This window comes from Pelmatolapia mariae, linkage group LG10_11 (assembly GCF_036321145.2).
Source record: "Pelmatolapia mariae isolate MD_Pm_ZW linkage group LG10_11, Pm_UMD_F_2, whole genome shotgun sequence".
Taxonomy (NCBI): domain Eukaryota; kingdom Metazoa; phylum Chordata; class Actinopteri; order Cichliformes; family Cichlidae; genus Pelmatolapia; species Pelmatolapia mariae.
Window position 1 is genome coordinate 55761474 of NC_086236.1, and position 13229 is coordinate 55774702.

General features: G+C 43.4%; 1 protein-coding gene across 2 annotated transcripts in view; it reads right to left on the reverse strand.

Annotated features, from left to right (window-relative positions):
• LOC134635616 (G patch domain-containing protein 8) overlaps positions 1 to 10997 on the reverse strand; it is a 35666-nt gene extending 24669 nt beyond the window's left edge. The window contains exons 1-2 of one of the 2 annotated variants that reach the window (XM_063485014.1): positions 10916 to 10997; positions 10025 to 10338 (exon numbers count right to left, since the gene is read on the reverse strand). In XM_063485014.1, the coding sequence (XP_063341084.1) occupies positions 10025 to 10177 (153 nt within the window). In that variant the 5' untranslated portion in view covers positions 10178 to 10338; positions 10916 to 10997. Of the gene's footprint in view, positions 1 to 10024; positions 10339 to 10498; positions 10592 to 10915 lie in introns of those variants that run through there. The other variant, XM_063485015.1, reaches the window with a different exon arrangement.
• Positions 10998 to 13229: the final 2232 nt, after the last annotated feature.

A 13229-nucleotide genomic window follows, 5' to 3' on the forward strand; every position in this document is an offset into this window, starting at 1 on the left:
TGGGTGTCCCGTGCTATCATTCCTAACTTGTATCCAGCCCTCGGTATGGCTGCATTAGTATGTATGGCCGTGTAGCTCAGGGTTTAGAGGTTTATGTCCCCTAATAGACAGAGATTTGTCCTGTCACACCCACAAAGAGCTTACAGCGAGAGACAGAGGCAGAATGGCTCCTTCCACTCTGTGTGTTGAGGGTAAAGAAGGAACATTTATGTTCCCGTCTTATCTCCAGAGAGAAGGTTTCCATTTCTGTACAAATCATAAAGCCCTAATTTGTGCTTTTCTCTTCTTTTCTCCTGCACTTTCCATCTTCTTCTTTTCCCCCTCTTGTTCTCGCTCTCTACCCCTTTCTCTCCCTCTTTTACTCACTATGATTGGATTAAGACCACAGAAACAGAGTGTGGAGATGAGGAGGGGATGAGAGCTTATTAAGCATGTGAGAGGTGAGATGACATTAAGCTGTACAGAAAGAGATTGAGGAAGAGGTGTGTGACCACATGCACAAGTGTGTGTGTGTGTGTGTGTGTGTGTGTGTGCATGTACCGCACACTTCTGTATTTATCCCCATAGAAGGTAGGGTGAGAAGAGGGAGGAAGTGAGGCGTTTAGCTGTGGAGCACTTTAATCAAGGGGCGAGCAATCCTGCATGACCCACTCTGTCATCCATTATTGATGCCTGCCTCAGCCAGGCTGATGAATCATTAAGCCACTCATCAGGCCTGGGAATTCTGCCTTCTCCTCGGCCGATGACACTCATTTACATAAATCACACGCTGCTATTTTTCACACTCTTGCGCATAAACACAAACACACACCCACATACAGCCAAATACACAAAGTTCATACATGTTGGCTTGCTCTCTGATGGGCACGGCTCATACAATTTTTAATGCTTTCTGCAAAAAACCTCCCCAAAAAATCTCATTTGTGTCATACCTTGAAGAGCCAAGTTCATTTGAGCTGTGAATACAGATTCATAAAGGTTATACTGTACATGACAATAGCACTCAACAGCTGCAACCCTAGAATACCCAGTGATTAAAGACAATATGCTCAGAATCCCATGGACTGCACAGAACATGTGTTGCCTTTCCTAAAAGACAACCATGTTTTGCACACAAGCTAAACAATCGTATAACAATCCATAGGTAAGTGGAGAGGAGAAAGTGAAAGACAAGTGAGACAAAAACAAGCAGAGAGAAATAGATCTTACAGAGTTTGAGTTTGCCTCTGGGTTATATGGCAGAGGAATCTTAGGGAAATTGATGAGCACCCACGCCATGCAGGCACACACGCACTCACACACGCAATTCACCAACATATTTCTTCTCATCGTTGTAGGGTTTCCCTTCATCTCCTCTCCTCCCTTCTCCATTCACCTCCCCTCCTGCTGTTTCCATGTCTTCCCATTCACTGTTGAAACTAATCCAGTACTACAGGGTAAGAATATACCTCACAGCAAGGGTAAGAAAGCCCCCCCACCCCAGGGGCGGCTTGTTCAAAAATGCTGAAACACAAACATGCCAAACATACATGCACAATCAGACAGAGGAAACAGGCACACTGCCCATGAAGCCGTTAGCCAAGGCCTAGTGCCGCGTAGCTGGAGGCTGCTCGTAGACCACTGTGATCCTGCCATCCCGGCAGCACGCAGCCAGGGCATTTCTGCACAATGCTAAGCTGAGCGCCTGGCATCTCCAATCTGCTAAACACAGGAATGCTGCTGCTCATGATAATTGCGGCGGGTTGTTTTCTCCATCACTGCTGATATGAAGACTGGTTGAAGCAAACGGCATGAATTATTAGTGTCTGCATCATGGCTCATGCTGCTGGTGGAGGTAACTCTGATATAATTCGATGCACTGTTACTGATGCATGACCGACTGCACTATCAGAATGTCCTAGTAGGTCCTATCTGCTGTAATACATAAACATGAGAGCACACCAGAATGAACACACATGGACTTTCATATGATGTTATGATAATACTACATGCATTTTTGCCCTGCTTGTACTATGATTTTATCAGGTTCACAGAGATTTTAAAAGAAAGGTAATAGCTCAATAATACCCTTTTCCACGTTCTGAATCCTTGAACCCAACAATGACTTTTTTCAGTAAGTAGAAAGGTTTCTAACCACGTTGTACTAGATCTATTGTACACGTGCCATCATAGCAACTTGATAGCAGAGCACTACATCCCTATTTTCTAGACAATGGAGAAACCTTTAAATTTCATATGTTTTACAGTAATCTAAGTCGCTCCGTTAATTTAATATGTGGTATGACTTTGAGCCATCTGTGTGACTATGGTGGCGTACCAGCAGTACACCAGTATAAGTCACATAGATCGCAGTGCACCATAACAGCCTATTCTGTTCAAGGCACAGCAAAGCACAACATGAAAGCCTTGATCTTATGTCAACGAATCCAGGGAAGTAAAACTTGTTCATATGCATTAAAATTCCTCTGCCACTTTGATCTCTAAATGCAAAGTGCCTGCTCGATTTCTTTCAGTCGTAGTTATTTTTATAAATCATCCTTATGCACATGAAAAGTGGAGAAAAAAAATATGATGTGAAGATCAAGCTGTGAAAGAAATCCAAGTTGCTTTATTCAGAAGAAGCCCCTTGGTCCCTGTTAAACTGGGAGAATTTCCAGGGCTTCTGCTCAACTAGGAGGTGCTGGTTCACAGCCTCTCTTTCAGTGAGTCATCCCTTCTTCAGAGGAGAGATAATTAATTTGTCTGAGCTGCTCTTAACCCTGGCCTCCGTGTCAGCAGCCAAAACGCACGCAGGTAATCAAGAGCGCAGGTGCAAATTTCTGTAAGGCAATGCACGTGCAAATATGCAGGCTGTATTTAGCGAGTTGCAGCTACAGTACCTATATGAAAGAATGAATCCAGGTAGAGTGGCAGAATAAAAGGCAGAGGAGTAAAACGGAGGTTATTGAAGAACAGAGAAACCGACCATCAAATAAAGCACACCCTCTCTGCACTTTTGTTCCTTGAAGGATTTTTCAGCAATATTGCTACTGCAATATTACTCCCATCACCCACACGCTCCCGTACAGGCATACTATACACAGATATGCACACAAACACACACACAGCATACCTATCGTTCCTCCTCCTCTCTCTCTCTCTCACACACACATACACACACAATTCAAACGCCTAAACAGATGAACCTTTGACCTGCTAAAAAATGAATGGGCTTCTCATCCCAGAGATGGGATGGGATGAGAAGCAATAGGAGATGGATATAAGTTGTGTGTCAGGGAGAAGGGGCTGAGAGCAAAGGTAGTGGCTAGAGAAATGGTTAGAGGGGAAGACAAAAGCTAGCTGCAAATTATAGTTTAAAAGAAAAAAGGGAGGGAGGGTGGGTGGGGAGCAAAGTTTATAATGCAGAGAAAATCATGTCAAGGGAATTAAAGAGGATAAGACCGAACCCAGAATGAGACGTGACATCCTAATGACTGTGAAGCAAAAATGCTTTCATCTTCTCTTCTCTCACCTGTCTTATTTTATTTTATTTTTTGCTATTTCACATATATATATTTTTTCTAGCACATGCTCAACGATACACGTTTGATTACTATGATTTGGGTATTTGTGTGTATGATTTTGTTATGAGCGTGTCTTTCAGTTTCCGCCTGAGCTGGTGTTCCAGATGGTTCATCAAACATCCCGTAATTATCAAACACTCACTAATTGTACGTGAGTGTGTGTTTATGTGCTGGTGTGTCTCCAGGTGATTATCTGAAGCTGTGATCACTAATGACCACACAGACAAACATCTGTCCCCAGGTAATATACAGAATGAGAGCTTGGCCATCTGCTGTGCCTGTGAGCAGGCACGTATGAGTCTACAGAATTCGTGTCTTTCCCACAACATGCGTATAATGCCAAGATCTGTGCTTTAAAGATGCTTGCTCATCCTGTGGCTATAAAATCAGCACGAGAGGCCCTCGCTATTCTTTTACCATAACTATTACCAAACGCTCAGCCGCTCTTTGCCCTCTAGACATGCTCGCACACTCCCACACAAAGCCCTTGCAGGTTAAATCAGCCCTGCAGGCATCTTTGCAGTTATGCCCTCGAAGCCATAGACATCGGACCCAAACTGGAGTTAATAAATTCTTCCAATTTATAAAGAAGTCAGGTAGAACTTTTAGTCCAAATGGAAGGTTGTAAATGTGTAAAAATACAAGCTCTCGGGGGTGAATCATCAAACGTTTTGTGATTGAAAAATACTTTTTTTTGTGTAAGTTCAAATGGTCGTTGAATTCATTCAAGTCAAGGCTGTGTGTGCGTGTGTGTACATCTGTGTGCGCGCCGACGTTGTCAGGAGGTAGCAAGTCAAAGATGCACAAATAAAGACTTGTCAGTAAAATAAATAAAGATCATCTCCATCTCCAATGAACAAGCGCCACAAAGCTAGCGCGCACACAGGAGTAGAAGCACAAAGGCACCTATAGATAAGTAAAGGCTGAGGATGCTCAAACATCTTGCATCTCCTTCATTTCTCCATTCCTGAGGGCACGCTGCGCTGTTGTTAAGAGACTGACAGGTTATGTCACCTCAGACGCTGGGTTCATTTACAAGCTACACAATGCATTCCAAACAAACAGGGAAGAAACTTGCGAGGTAGAAGAAAAAGAAGCTAAGGTGGATTAATAACAAAAATGAAGAAAGCTGAGAATCAAACTGGAAGAGCCAGAAAATAGTGAAGCAGCAGAGTATAGGCAGCACTTTTCCTCTGGGGAATCATCCTGGTTATCAAGTAGAGGTTATTATGCTATGAAGCACTAATGAATTCATTAGCTAAATGAAATGTCAATAAAGGCTTGAGAGAGTGTTAAAATCGATGCCAACTGTCTCTTTCTCCTGCTCGCCCTCCTCCTTCTTTTCATCCTATCTCACCCATCTGTCCCAATTATCCACCTTTCTCCCCAACACGCACTTGCACACACACACACACACACACACACACACACACACACACACACACACACACACACACACACACACACACACACACACTCCAGAGTGTTGAGCGTAAACTGTGATGGAGGACATTAGCGGTGATCAGTGGGAGCACTTTGCAGTGGTCAGCAGGAATGGTCCAGTCATACAGAACTTTCGCATTCAGCAGCACTCACCTGCTCACTCTCAAACGGCTCTAATGCCACTTAATGGCTGACTTGGTGCGTGCGCACGTGTATGTGTGCAATAACATTAGACTTTGTGTGAGCGACTGCAGCAAAGAGAGCCTTGACTCCGGAGCTGTGACAATACAGCAAGTCAACAGCTGCTCTTGAGCTTTTCTCACAGACATTTCTTCATCTCAAGCTAACGTTTAACTCTTTTTCTTTCTGACATTTGCTGAACCGCAATTACCACCTTGATCCTCTCTTCTGAGTCCTTTTAACACTGAGGCTGGATCACTTACTATTATGATCATCATTTAAGGCCCCTGGGTTAGATTCTTGTGCAATGCATTAGCGTCCACGAGAAAACTAGCAAGCTAAATAGCCAACCGGCTGGCTCATCTCACCTCTGTCCCCTTATTATGGCTTAATATTTAAAGCTAACCACTTGGCTCGCTCTGAACACAGCACTGTTTTTGTGCAGCTAAACAGTTGTTTCAAGGTAATTGTTCGGGGCATATGTTTAAATGCCACCTCATTTACATAAACACTGTTCAGCTCCCTGTGGAATCAATGAAAACAGGAGGGAGCAAATGTGGAGACACACACACACACACACACACACACACACACACACACACACACACACACACACACACACACACACACACACACTGCCGCATTGGCACTCACTTTGACACCGTGCTGGATAGCCAGTGATCTGTTTCCTGCAACGGCAGTGAAATATACATCAAAGTGGTCTTCAGTGGATGAACAGTAAGTATGCACATACACACGCACACATACACACAGTCCACCCCCACTTCTAGTAGAATATTATAGCCGTGAATGTGTGTGTATGTGTGTGTGTGTAAAGGAAAGCGAGAGAAAGACAGTTTGGATCCGTTGGAACTGAGAGAAGCATCATGCATGACTTTGTCCTCTTTGCACACACCTTTTCGCTCCTGCTGTCCTCCCTCAATGTTGACGCCGAAACCAAAAAAACCAAAAAACCTTTGAGGTGTTAACAAGAGATTTAGGAGTGACTCATCAGTGATGATTAAGCACTAATATACATGCAGGATCCGAAAGTTAGAAACATCCAAGGGGCCTATCGCAGTGACTAATTGGTAGCAATAAAGTAGTAATAAATAAAATCCTAATCTAGATCCCCCATGCTACACTGTGTGGATGCTAACTAAGCAACAAAACAAAAGGATTTTAACATACACAAGATTCTTTTTTTTGTGGTTAAAAAAAAGGGGGGGCAGTGTGTCCATTGATTGGCACCCAGTGTTTGCTTAATGCCGCCTTATCAAAGTGAAGACACAAGAAGTTACTCCTGACAAATCCCAGCTGTAAAATCCTTTGTAGTCAACTGATCTGAGCTAAATCAAAGAGCGTCTGCTGTTCTGCCTGGCGTGGCATTCCCTACAACAGGATGGACGGGGGCAAAAGATGCTGCTCAGCAAGTTTAACCACCTTGAAGAGATGTGTTCAATTCACTGGTTCCTGACTGAAGGTCTAACTTTCACCTAACGCAGGCAGTCACATTTGAACTCCTTGACCACGAGCGCAGATTCTGTATCATGCTGACAGGCTCGAGCCTTGTCTAAACTAATATGGATAAATCTGAAAGTGAGGTTTTTTTTTTGACCTTCTAAACATGCTTGGCCAGCGTTTTGCAGAACTTTCCACATGTAGATTTATGTTCATTAGTTTGGACATGGCCTTGGAGGTAAATGATGTCCTTCGTACCATGAATAACACCTGAAAAACAGAGCTTGTAGTCTGCAAAAGGTATTCAGTAAAATTCTAACTTCTATTTTTACTTGTCTCTGTCTGTTCACATGGAGGTCAGCTACAGTTAAGCCTGTAAGCTGCTATGGATTCAATGTTTTTTCTTTCTTTTTCTTCTTTTTTTTGTCAGGAACGCTTGAATCTACAGTATACTAAGGGTGAGAGGGAATCTTCAGAGCAGCTGCTGCTCATGTTTTTTGCTTGAATGGTTTTCTTTGATGGGATTTCTTCTTTTTGATGATATTTGAAGGGTTACAGATTTGAAATATGGCCTGTAGAGATTCCTAATTTTCAGTGTCAGATCTGATTTGATGGTTCACTGTAACAGTTCAACTATTTATAATCATGGGGCTTTTATGCTGAAGCCATGATGCCATATCACATCAGGTAAATCACAGGTGTGAATAATAAAATGACGATGGCAGTTTTGCTGTTTTCATATTGTTTCTGCTTTTATCATATGGTATAAATCAAGTAGCACTTTGCCAGGACCGCACCTGTGTGTTTTTATTTTAATGCGAATTTTCAAAAGGGTGAAAAATTCCAATATCATAATGGCTTAGGTTTGTTGTATATACACATATAAATCTACAGCTTATTAGCATTTTATTGAAAAGAGAATCAAATGGGTTGTTGTTTATTACTTATTGATTTGTTATGAAGGTGTCAGGTTTAGAATTTTGTGATGTGATATCTGTTTCTTAAATGTGGAAATGTATCCAATCTCAGCTTGAGTGCCGCTCTTTCAAAGCACTTTTTAATGACTTTTTACTTCCACTTTTTTTCTTATTAACCACCTCGTGACAAATCTGTTTCCAATATTGTTCTGTAGTCGCTCGGGGAGAGAGGCGCACCTCTTTGTCTTTATTGCTGAGTGACTGGGCACCCAGACAGAGCCTCTGTGCCTGGGTGCAGGTAAAAGACATTATGTTGCTTTTAACTTTCACTCTGAGTCTTACTTTATAATATAGCAGAAATCTCAGCATAGCCCACGTGTCCATCAATTCATATAAAACTGATTAGTTAGGAACTTTGAACACATCCTTGCCACCATCTGATACGTCTCAGCTATAAACCTTTATCATAACGACCCCAATGAAGCCTGGGAGCTGATATGCGTCAGTCACGCAGTAAAGTTGTTCTATATACAACGTAAGCACTGCAGGAGCTTTGACCTCTTTAGAGTTTTTCCTCGCCTCCATACAACTTGGAAAAAGGTAAAACTGCACCAGAACTGTTCCAGAAACCTCTAAATTACTCTGATATTACACAACATATATCTGGATACAATATATCCTTTATACTTAGGCCAATTGCACCCAATGTATAATCTGGTATTAAACAGCTTCAAACTTACTTTCTCAATGCTAAGGATGAGGATACTAATGGATTTTGGTCTGTGGGAAACAACTGTAAACTCATCCTAGCTATGTGTGTCATGAAAGGTTGACAAATCTTTAAAAGACATGCTACACTCTAACGGATTACTTATCCCAAACAAGTGACAAGTAGTTCAACGATTCTTCATAACATGCCGAATTTGGAAAAGAATGGCTGCCCGGGAGCCTATGCATTCATTAGTCTAAAAATATAGACATGCCTAAAATAGTCATTAAGCTTCAAATGAATTCAAGTAAGAGTTCCTTTGAGAATTTAGACTGATTTCTGGGAGGAGGTTAAACTTGTTGCAGGAGCAATAAAGACTGAGTGTTTAATGATCTTACAAGAAGATAAAAGGGTTCTGAGAAATGATCAAATATAACAGAAGAAGCCCTAATTTGTAGAAATGGAAACATGTGCTGCGCATGCTGAATCTAAACTGTGTGGCAGACGCACAGAAATCATTTCCGTGTGTTTAAAAGTTTGCAAGAATACTCCTTGCACCATCTCTGCCAGTCTGACTGTGTCTGCTCAACACTGTTCGCTCATTCCCATCACACAGTGAACGCGGGCCGAACATGACAGACTGGTAATGACTTCAGTATGAACACACACATACACACACACACTCACGCACTTATACACACATACCAGCTGCTCCTTTCCTCCTTTCTCATCAAACTTGTCATCAGCTCCGCCAGTTTGTCTCGTCTCACATTAAGAGCTCATGAATAATGTGTGATTACCAGAGACCCTTGGAGCAGCTCCTGGATGTACAACACACAAAACGCAAAACGTAGGCTACACACGCCGAGAGATATGGAGATGCAGAGACCACCCTAATTCACACGGTCTAAAATATCACATACATATTTACATTTGCTGCCATTTCTTTTGCTTCTCTCTATGCCTTGTTTTCATTGCTCTCTTACTCTTTTTTTAATACCCTTTCTACTACACATATTCCTTTATCTATACAGGTGTGCACACAAACATGCACAGACCCTCAAATACACTGAAAGACAGTTTACAACTGAATGCCAGTTTCTTGGCTCAAAGGAATCATGAGCAGCGTGGAAAGGTCAGGAAACTATACTCTACAAGCCTAGACAGGTTTTTCTCTCTTTCTTTCTTACACGCACACACACAGAAAAAACAAACGCGTACAAATACTCCCCAGGTAATTAGGCCTATTTTCGTCAGGGCAACTCATTTCCTCCTCAAAGAACTAATGTAATTTGATTCGTTTAATTCCCATAGCCACGAGAGGGAGAAGGGGGCAAGGAGGGACAATGGCTTCATGGTTGGATACACCAATTTTTTTCCCTAAGCTTAAAATATTCACATCTCCTGTCTCTCTCTCTCTCCCCCCCATCAAAAAATCTCCTTAAGGCTCAGGAAATTATCATCCTGTGCAAAAATATTCACCTATTCAGTACCGTATGACAGCACGCCTGGGTCTGCTGGGCACTTGAGTGTTTCTGTATCTCCCACAGTTTACACACACAAACACACACACACATTTACCTCCCTATACTTGGACTTCCTATGATATCACTTAACTTTACATACGTTATAAATACCATATCTCCTAAAATAGAGAGAAAAAAACCGACTTCACTTGAACTCTTTCAAACTTGATTGCTCAAACCCACACACATCTAGAGAAATCTGTCAGAGCCTGTATGCTGTCCTACCGGTGAGTCACTGTTTGCGGATGGACACAGAGGTCCTCTGAAGACTCCCTTGACGCGCCTGAAGTGTCCATTACTCAGGTGTGTGGAGCTGATAACCAGGTAGTAGCACGCGCTGCACGCCATCCCGGGGGCCTCGCGAGGTTTGGGGCCCATAAATGTTTTTTTTTCCCCCACGCTGGTCCTGGGTGTCGGCGGTGTCCGATGGGCGCCAAGTCAAGTCCTGCTGGGAGGCTGTGCAGGTAGGAACGTTGTCGGAGCGGTGCGAGGAGAGGAGGGGGTCTCACTCCTGCTGTCCTCTGTTGGAAAGTCTCTGTCTGCGGGAGAAAAAGACAAGAGAGGAGAATTGCTGTTTATTAAGACTGTACCTGCTTCTTAGATGCGCGCGTGCGTGTAAATGCGTGAACGCAGAAGAGACAAAAAGACTGAAAAGAATGAGAGACAGTTTCAAAGATGAGGATGCTAGAGCCTACTGACTGAGCTCTGATGCTGGAGTCTGCGTTTGGCATGCTGTCGTCGGCCAGGCTTAAATAAATGAATGAGCGCCTGTGGAGTGCCAGAGGAAGAGAGGGATCCATCCAGTCTCTGTTTCACACACACCCCCTCTCTCGCTCACCCCTCCTCTCGCTCTCTCTTCCCCGTCTTTTTTTCCCCCCTGTCCACTGGTCGAGTCTGTAAAGTGCAGGCAGCCTCAGCCAAACAGCAACAGCGGCACCCCAATTTGAGTTCTCAGTAAAGAAGAGAGCAGCAGACACTCTCGCAGGTGCGCCTTCTCTTCACGCACCTCCAAGAGGAAAGAAAGGGAAAACATCTGACCTCTCTGTCTCCCCCCACACACACCTCCCCCTCCCTCCCTTCTGCTCTATATTTATTGGCAGAGTGGTTTACAATCACCTGTCTTGTGAATGAAATTCCGCGGTGCTTGGAGGGAGGGACGATAAATCCATCCAGAGCTAGTTGTTATTATCGTTCTCCAGCGCAGGCAGGTGGAAGTGGCTCAGATTCTTTCTCAGAAACACACACACTCTCTCTTCCTCTCTCCCCCCTCCTCACCCCCGCGATCTGTATGTGCGTGCGTGTGTGCCTGCTTTCTCTCCTAGGGGGCTGCACCGGACCGGATTTCTGTCTGCTGTAGACTATAATATGCAGTCCGTGTCCGCGTGGGTCTGGGATGGACGGGGATCACTTCAGTGCATGCTGTGCTTGAGTAACTGCGAACTGAAGCCCCCCCGCACTTTCTCTTTTTTCCAGCTTTTCTTCCCTTTTCTTCAATTCTTGTTGTGCGCATCAACAAGGAAAGGGGAGAATCTATTTTGAACTGTATATCCTTGCATGTGATTTAGCCCGTGTTTACGTCCATCTCTCCCTCTCATGTCCTCCACCACCCCCCCCCCCACACACACACACTGAAGCCACGAAAGTTAAAGCGTCATGCTTTTATAAGATCCTGGCATCGTCTGGTGGGGGAGAGGAAATCTCTCTCACTTGCAATCTCGGGGCTGATGATTTGATTACAGATAAAAGCGTATTTCCCCGGCTCGGCCTGTCAAACTGCGCCGGTTGCCGTCAAAGAGCAGCTCTGGAACAAGCAGCAGCTGAGGCTCACGGTGTGTCTCAGCGGCGTATGGCGCTGTTCCTTAACGCGGTGCTGAAATTAAACGGCGAACACCCACAGCAGTGCGCGGCGCATCATGCATATTCAGCCTGGGATTAGGGTGCCTTTTGTGCTCAACGTCAACCCTGAGCGCTGCAGACAGCTCTGGATTTTAGAGGTAAACACTAAAGAGGACACCAAAGGACACGTTTTAAAAAAGTGAAGTCCACTTTGCTCGCTTTTCGTGTTTTCTGTGTGGGTGGATGGTAATATACACCCACGACGAAGTTTAAGAAACTTCTACTTTGCAATAAATGATAAAACGGACAGATTCAGATGCTCATCGTGTAACTTTTGACAGTCTTTATATTGTTGCCGTTGCTGCTGTTATTAACGCAGGGTTAAGTAAAGCTTTAAGGACGACAAATATGTAATGACGAAATCCGAACAACACAAAAAATCCGTTTTCACTTTCAGTTTAAAAGCAGCAGCAAAATCTACTCTTTGTGAGACATCTGGGCTTCCACATATTTGTAGCACACAACTGTGGTTGATCCGTGTGCTCTTCGAGCTTTTGCAAACATTATGTCCGCAGCAGCCTCCTACTCTTTGTCAAACTGTTGCGGCTCTGCACTCGACTCATTTTCCTCATTAATAAGTTTCTTTCTAGTCCTAGAGGCCAGTTTTCTAGCACTTCTCAGCCCTCCCGAACATGTGTGAGCATCATTACATGAACTGGTCTCAGATGCACTTGGGTTTTGGTTTAAGTTCATTATAGTCCGAGAGAGTGTGATGCTGCTCTTTGGTCCTCTGGAACTCCATAATGGTCAATTGAGTGCTTGCCGCATGGCTGGCTGATAGATCGGTAATTACATTTACCCACCCAGTGCAAGCCTGTATCACATGCAGAGATTTGCTTCTGTGGGTGTCTGTTTGTGTTATTAAGTAACAGCAGACAAGCAAACAATCTATTTTGGTTCATCTTTGGTTACAACAGCCCACCTCTGTTTTTAATCTGATGCATGCATCAACATAATAAGGAATGGGAGGCCAAACATTCTGTGATACAGACCTAACCTTGGGACTTCTTTATGGCACAACTTTTATTCAAAAATCTTTCCAAAGCAAAACTTAAATTAAACCTTATTGATTCTCTCTAAGGCACATACTGGTCTCCAGATTAAGCACTAACCATGGAAGATGTTTTAGATTTTACTTACAGGCTGCTTGCACATACCGCATCTAAGTTATGTCAAGGTTTTCAATCATTAAATTTGCATTTTTCTATCTCTTTATGAAAGACGTCTATCAGAAATCGTGTTTCAGTTTGTGTAATACTTCGTATAAAGTCTTGCGCACGTCTGTTCTTATAAACTTGGTGATTCATGGTGACAGTAAAATCATTATATGATATAAATCATGTCTGTGTCTGCCTAAGCTTTTTCCTTTTTTAAAGGAGTATGTACTTAGGCTCATGTAGGCAACATTTCTGAAGTGTTGGCTAATCATGAATTTTTTCCACCAGTGTTCAAGTTTGCATGCGCGTTCCTTATCGCAGCAGTGTTTCCTCTGCTCATTCAAATGAATCTCATTTCCTGCTGTGAGGCTAACCCT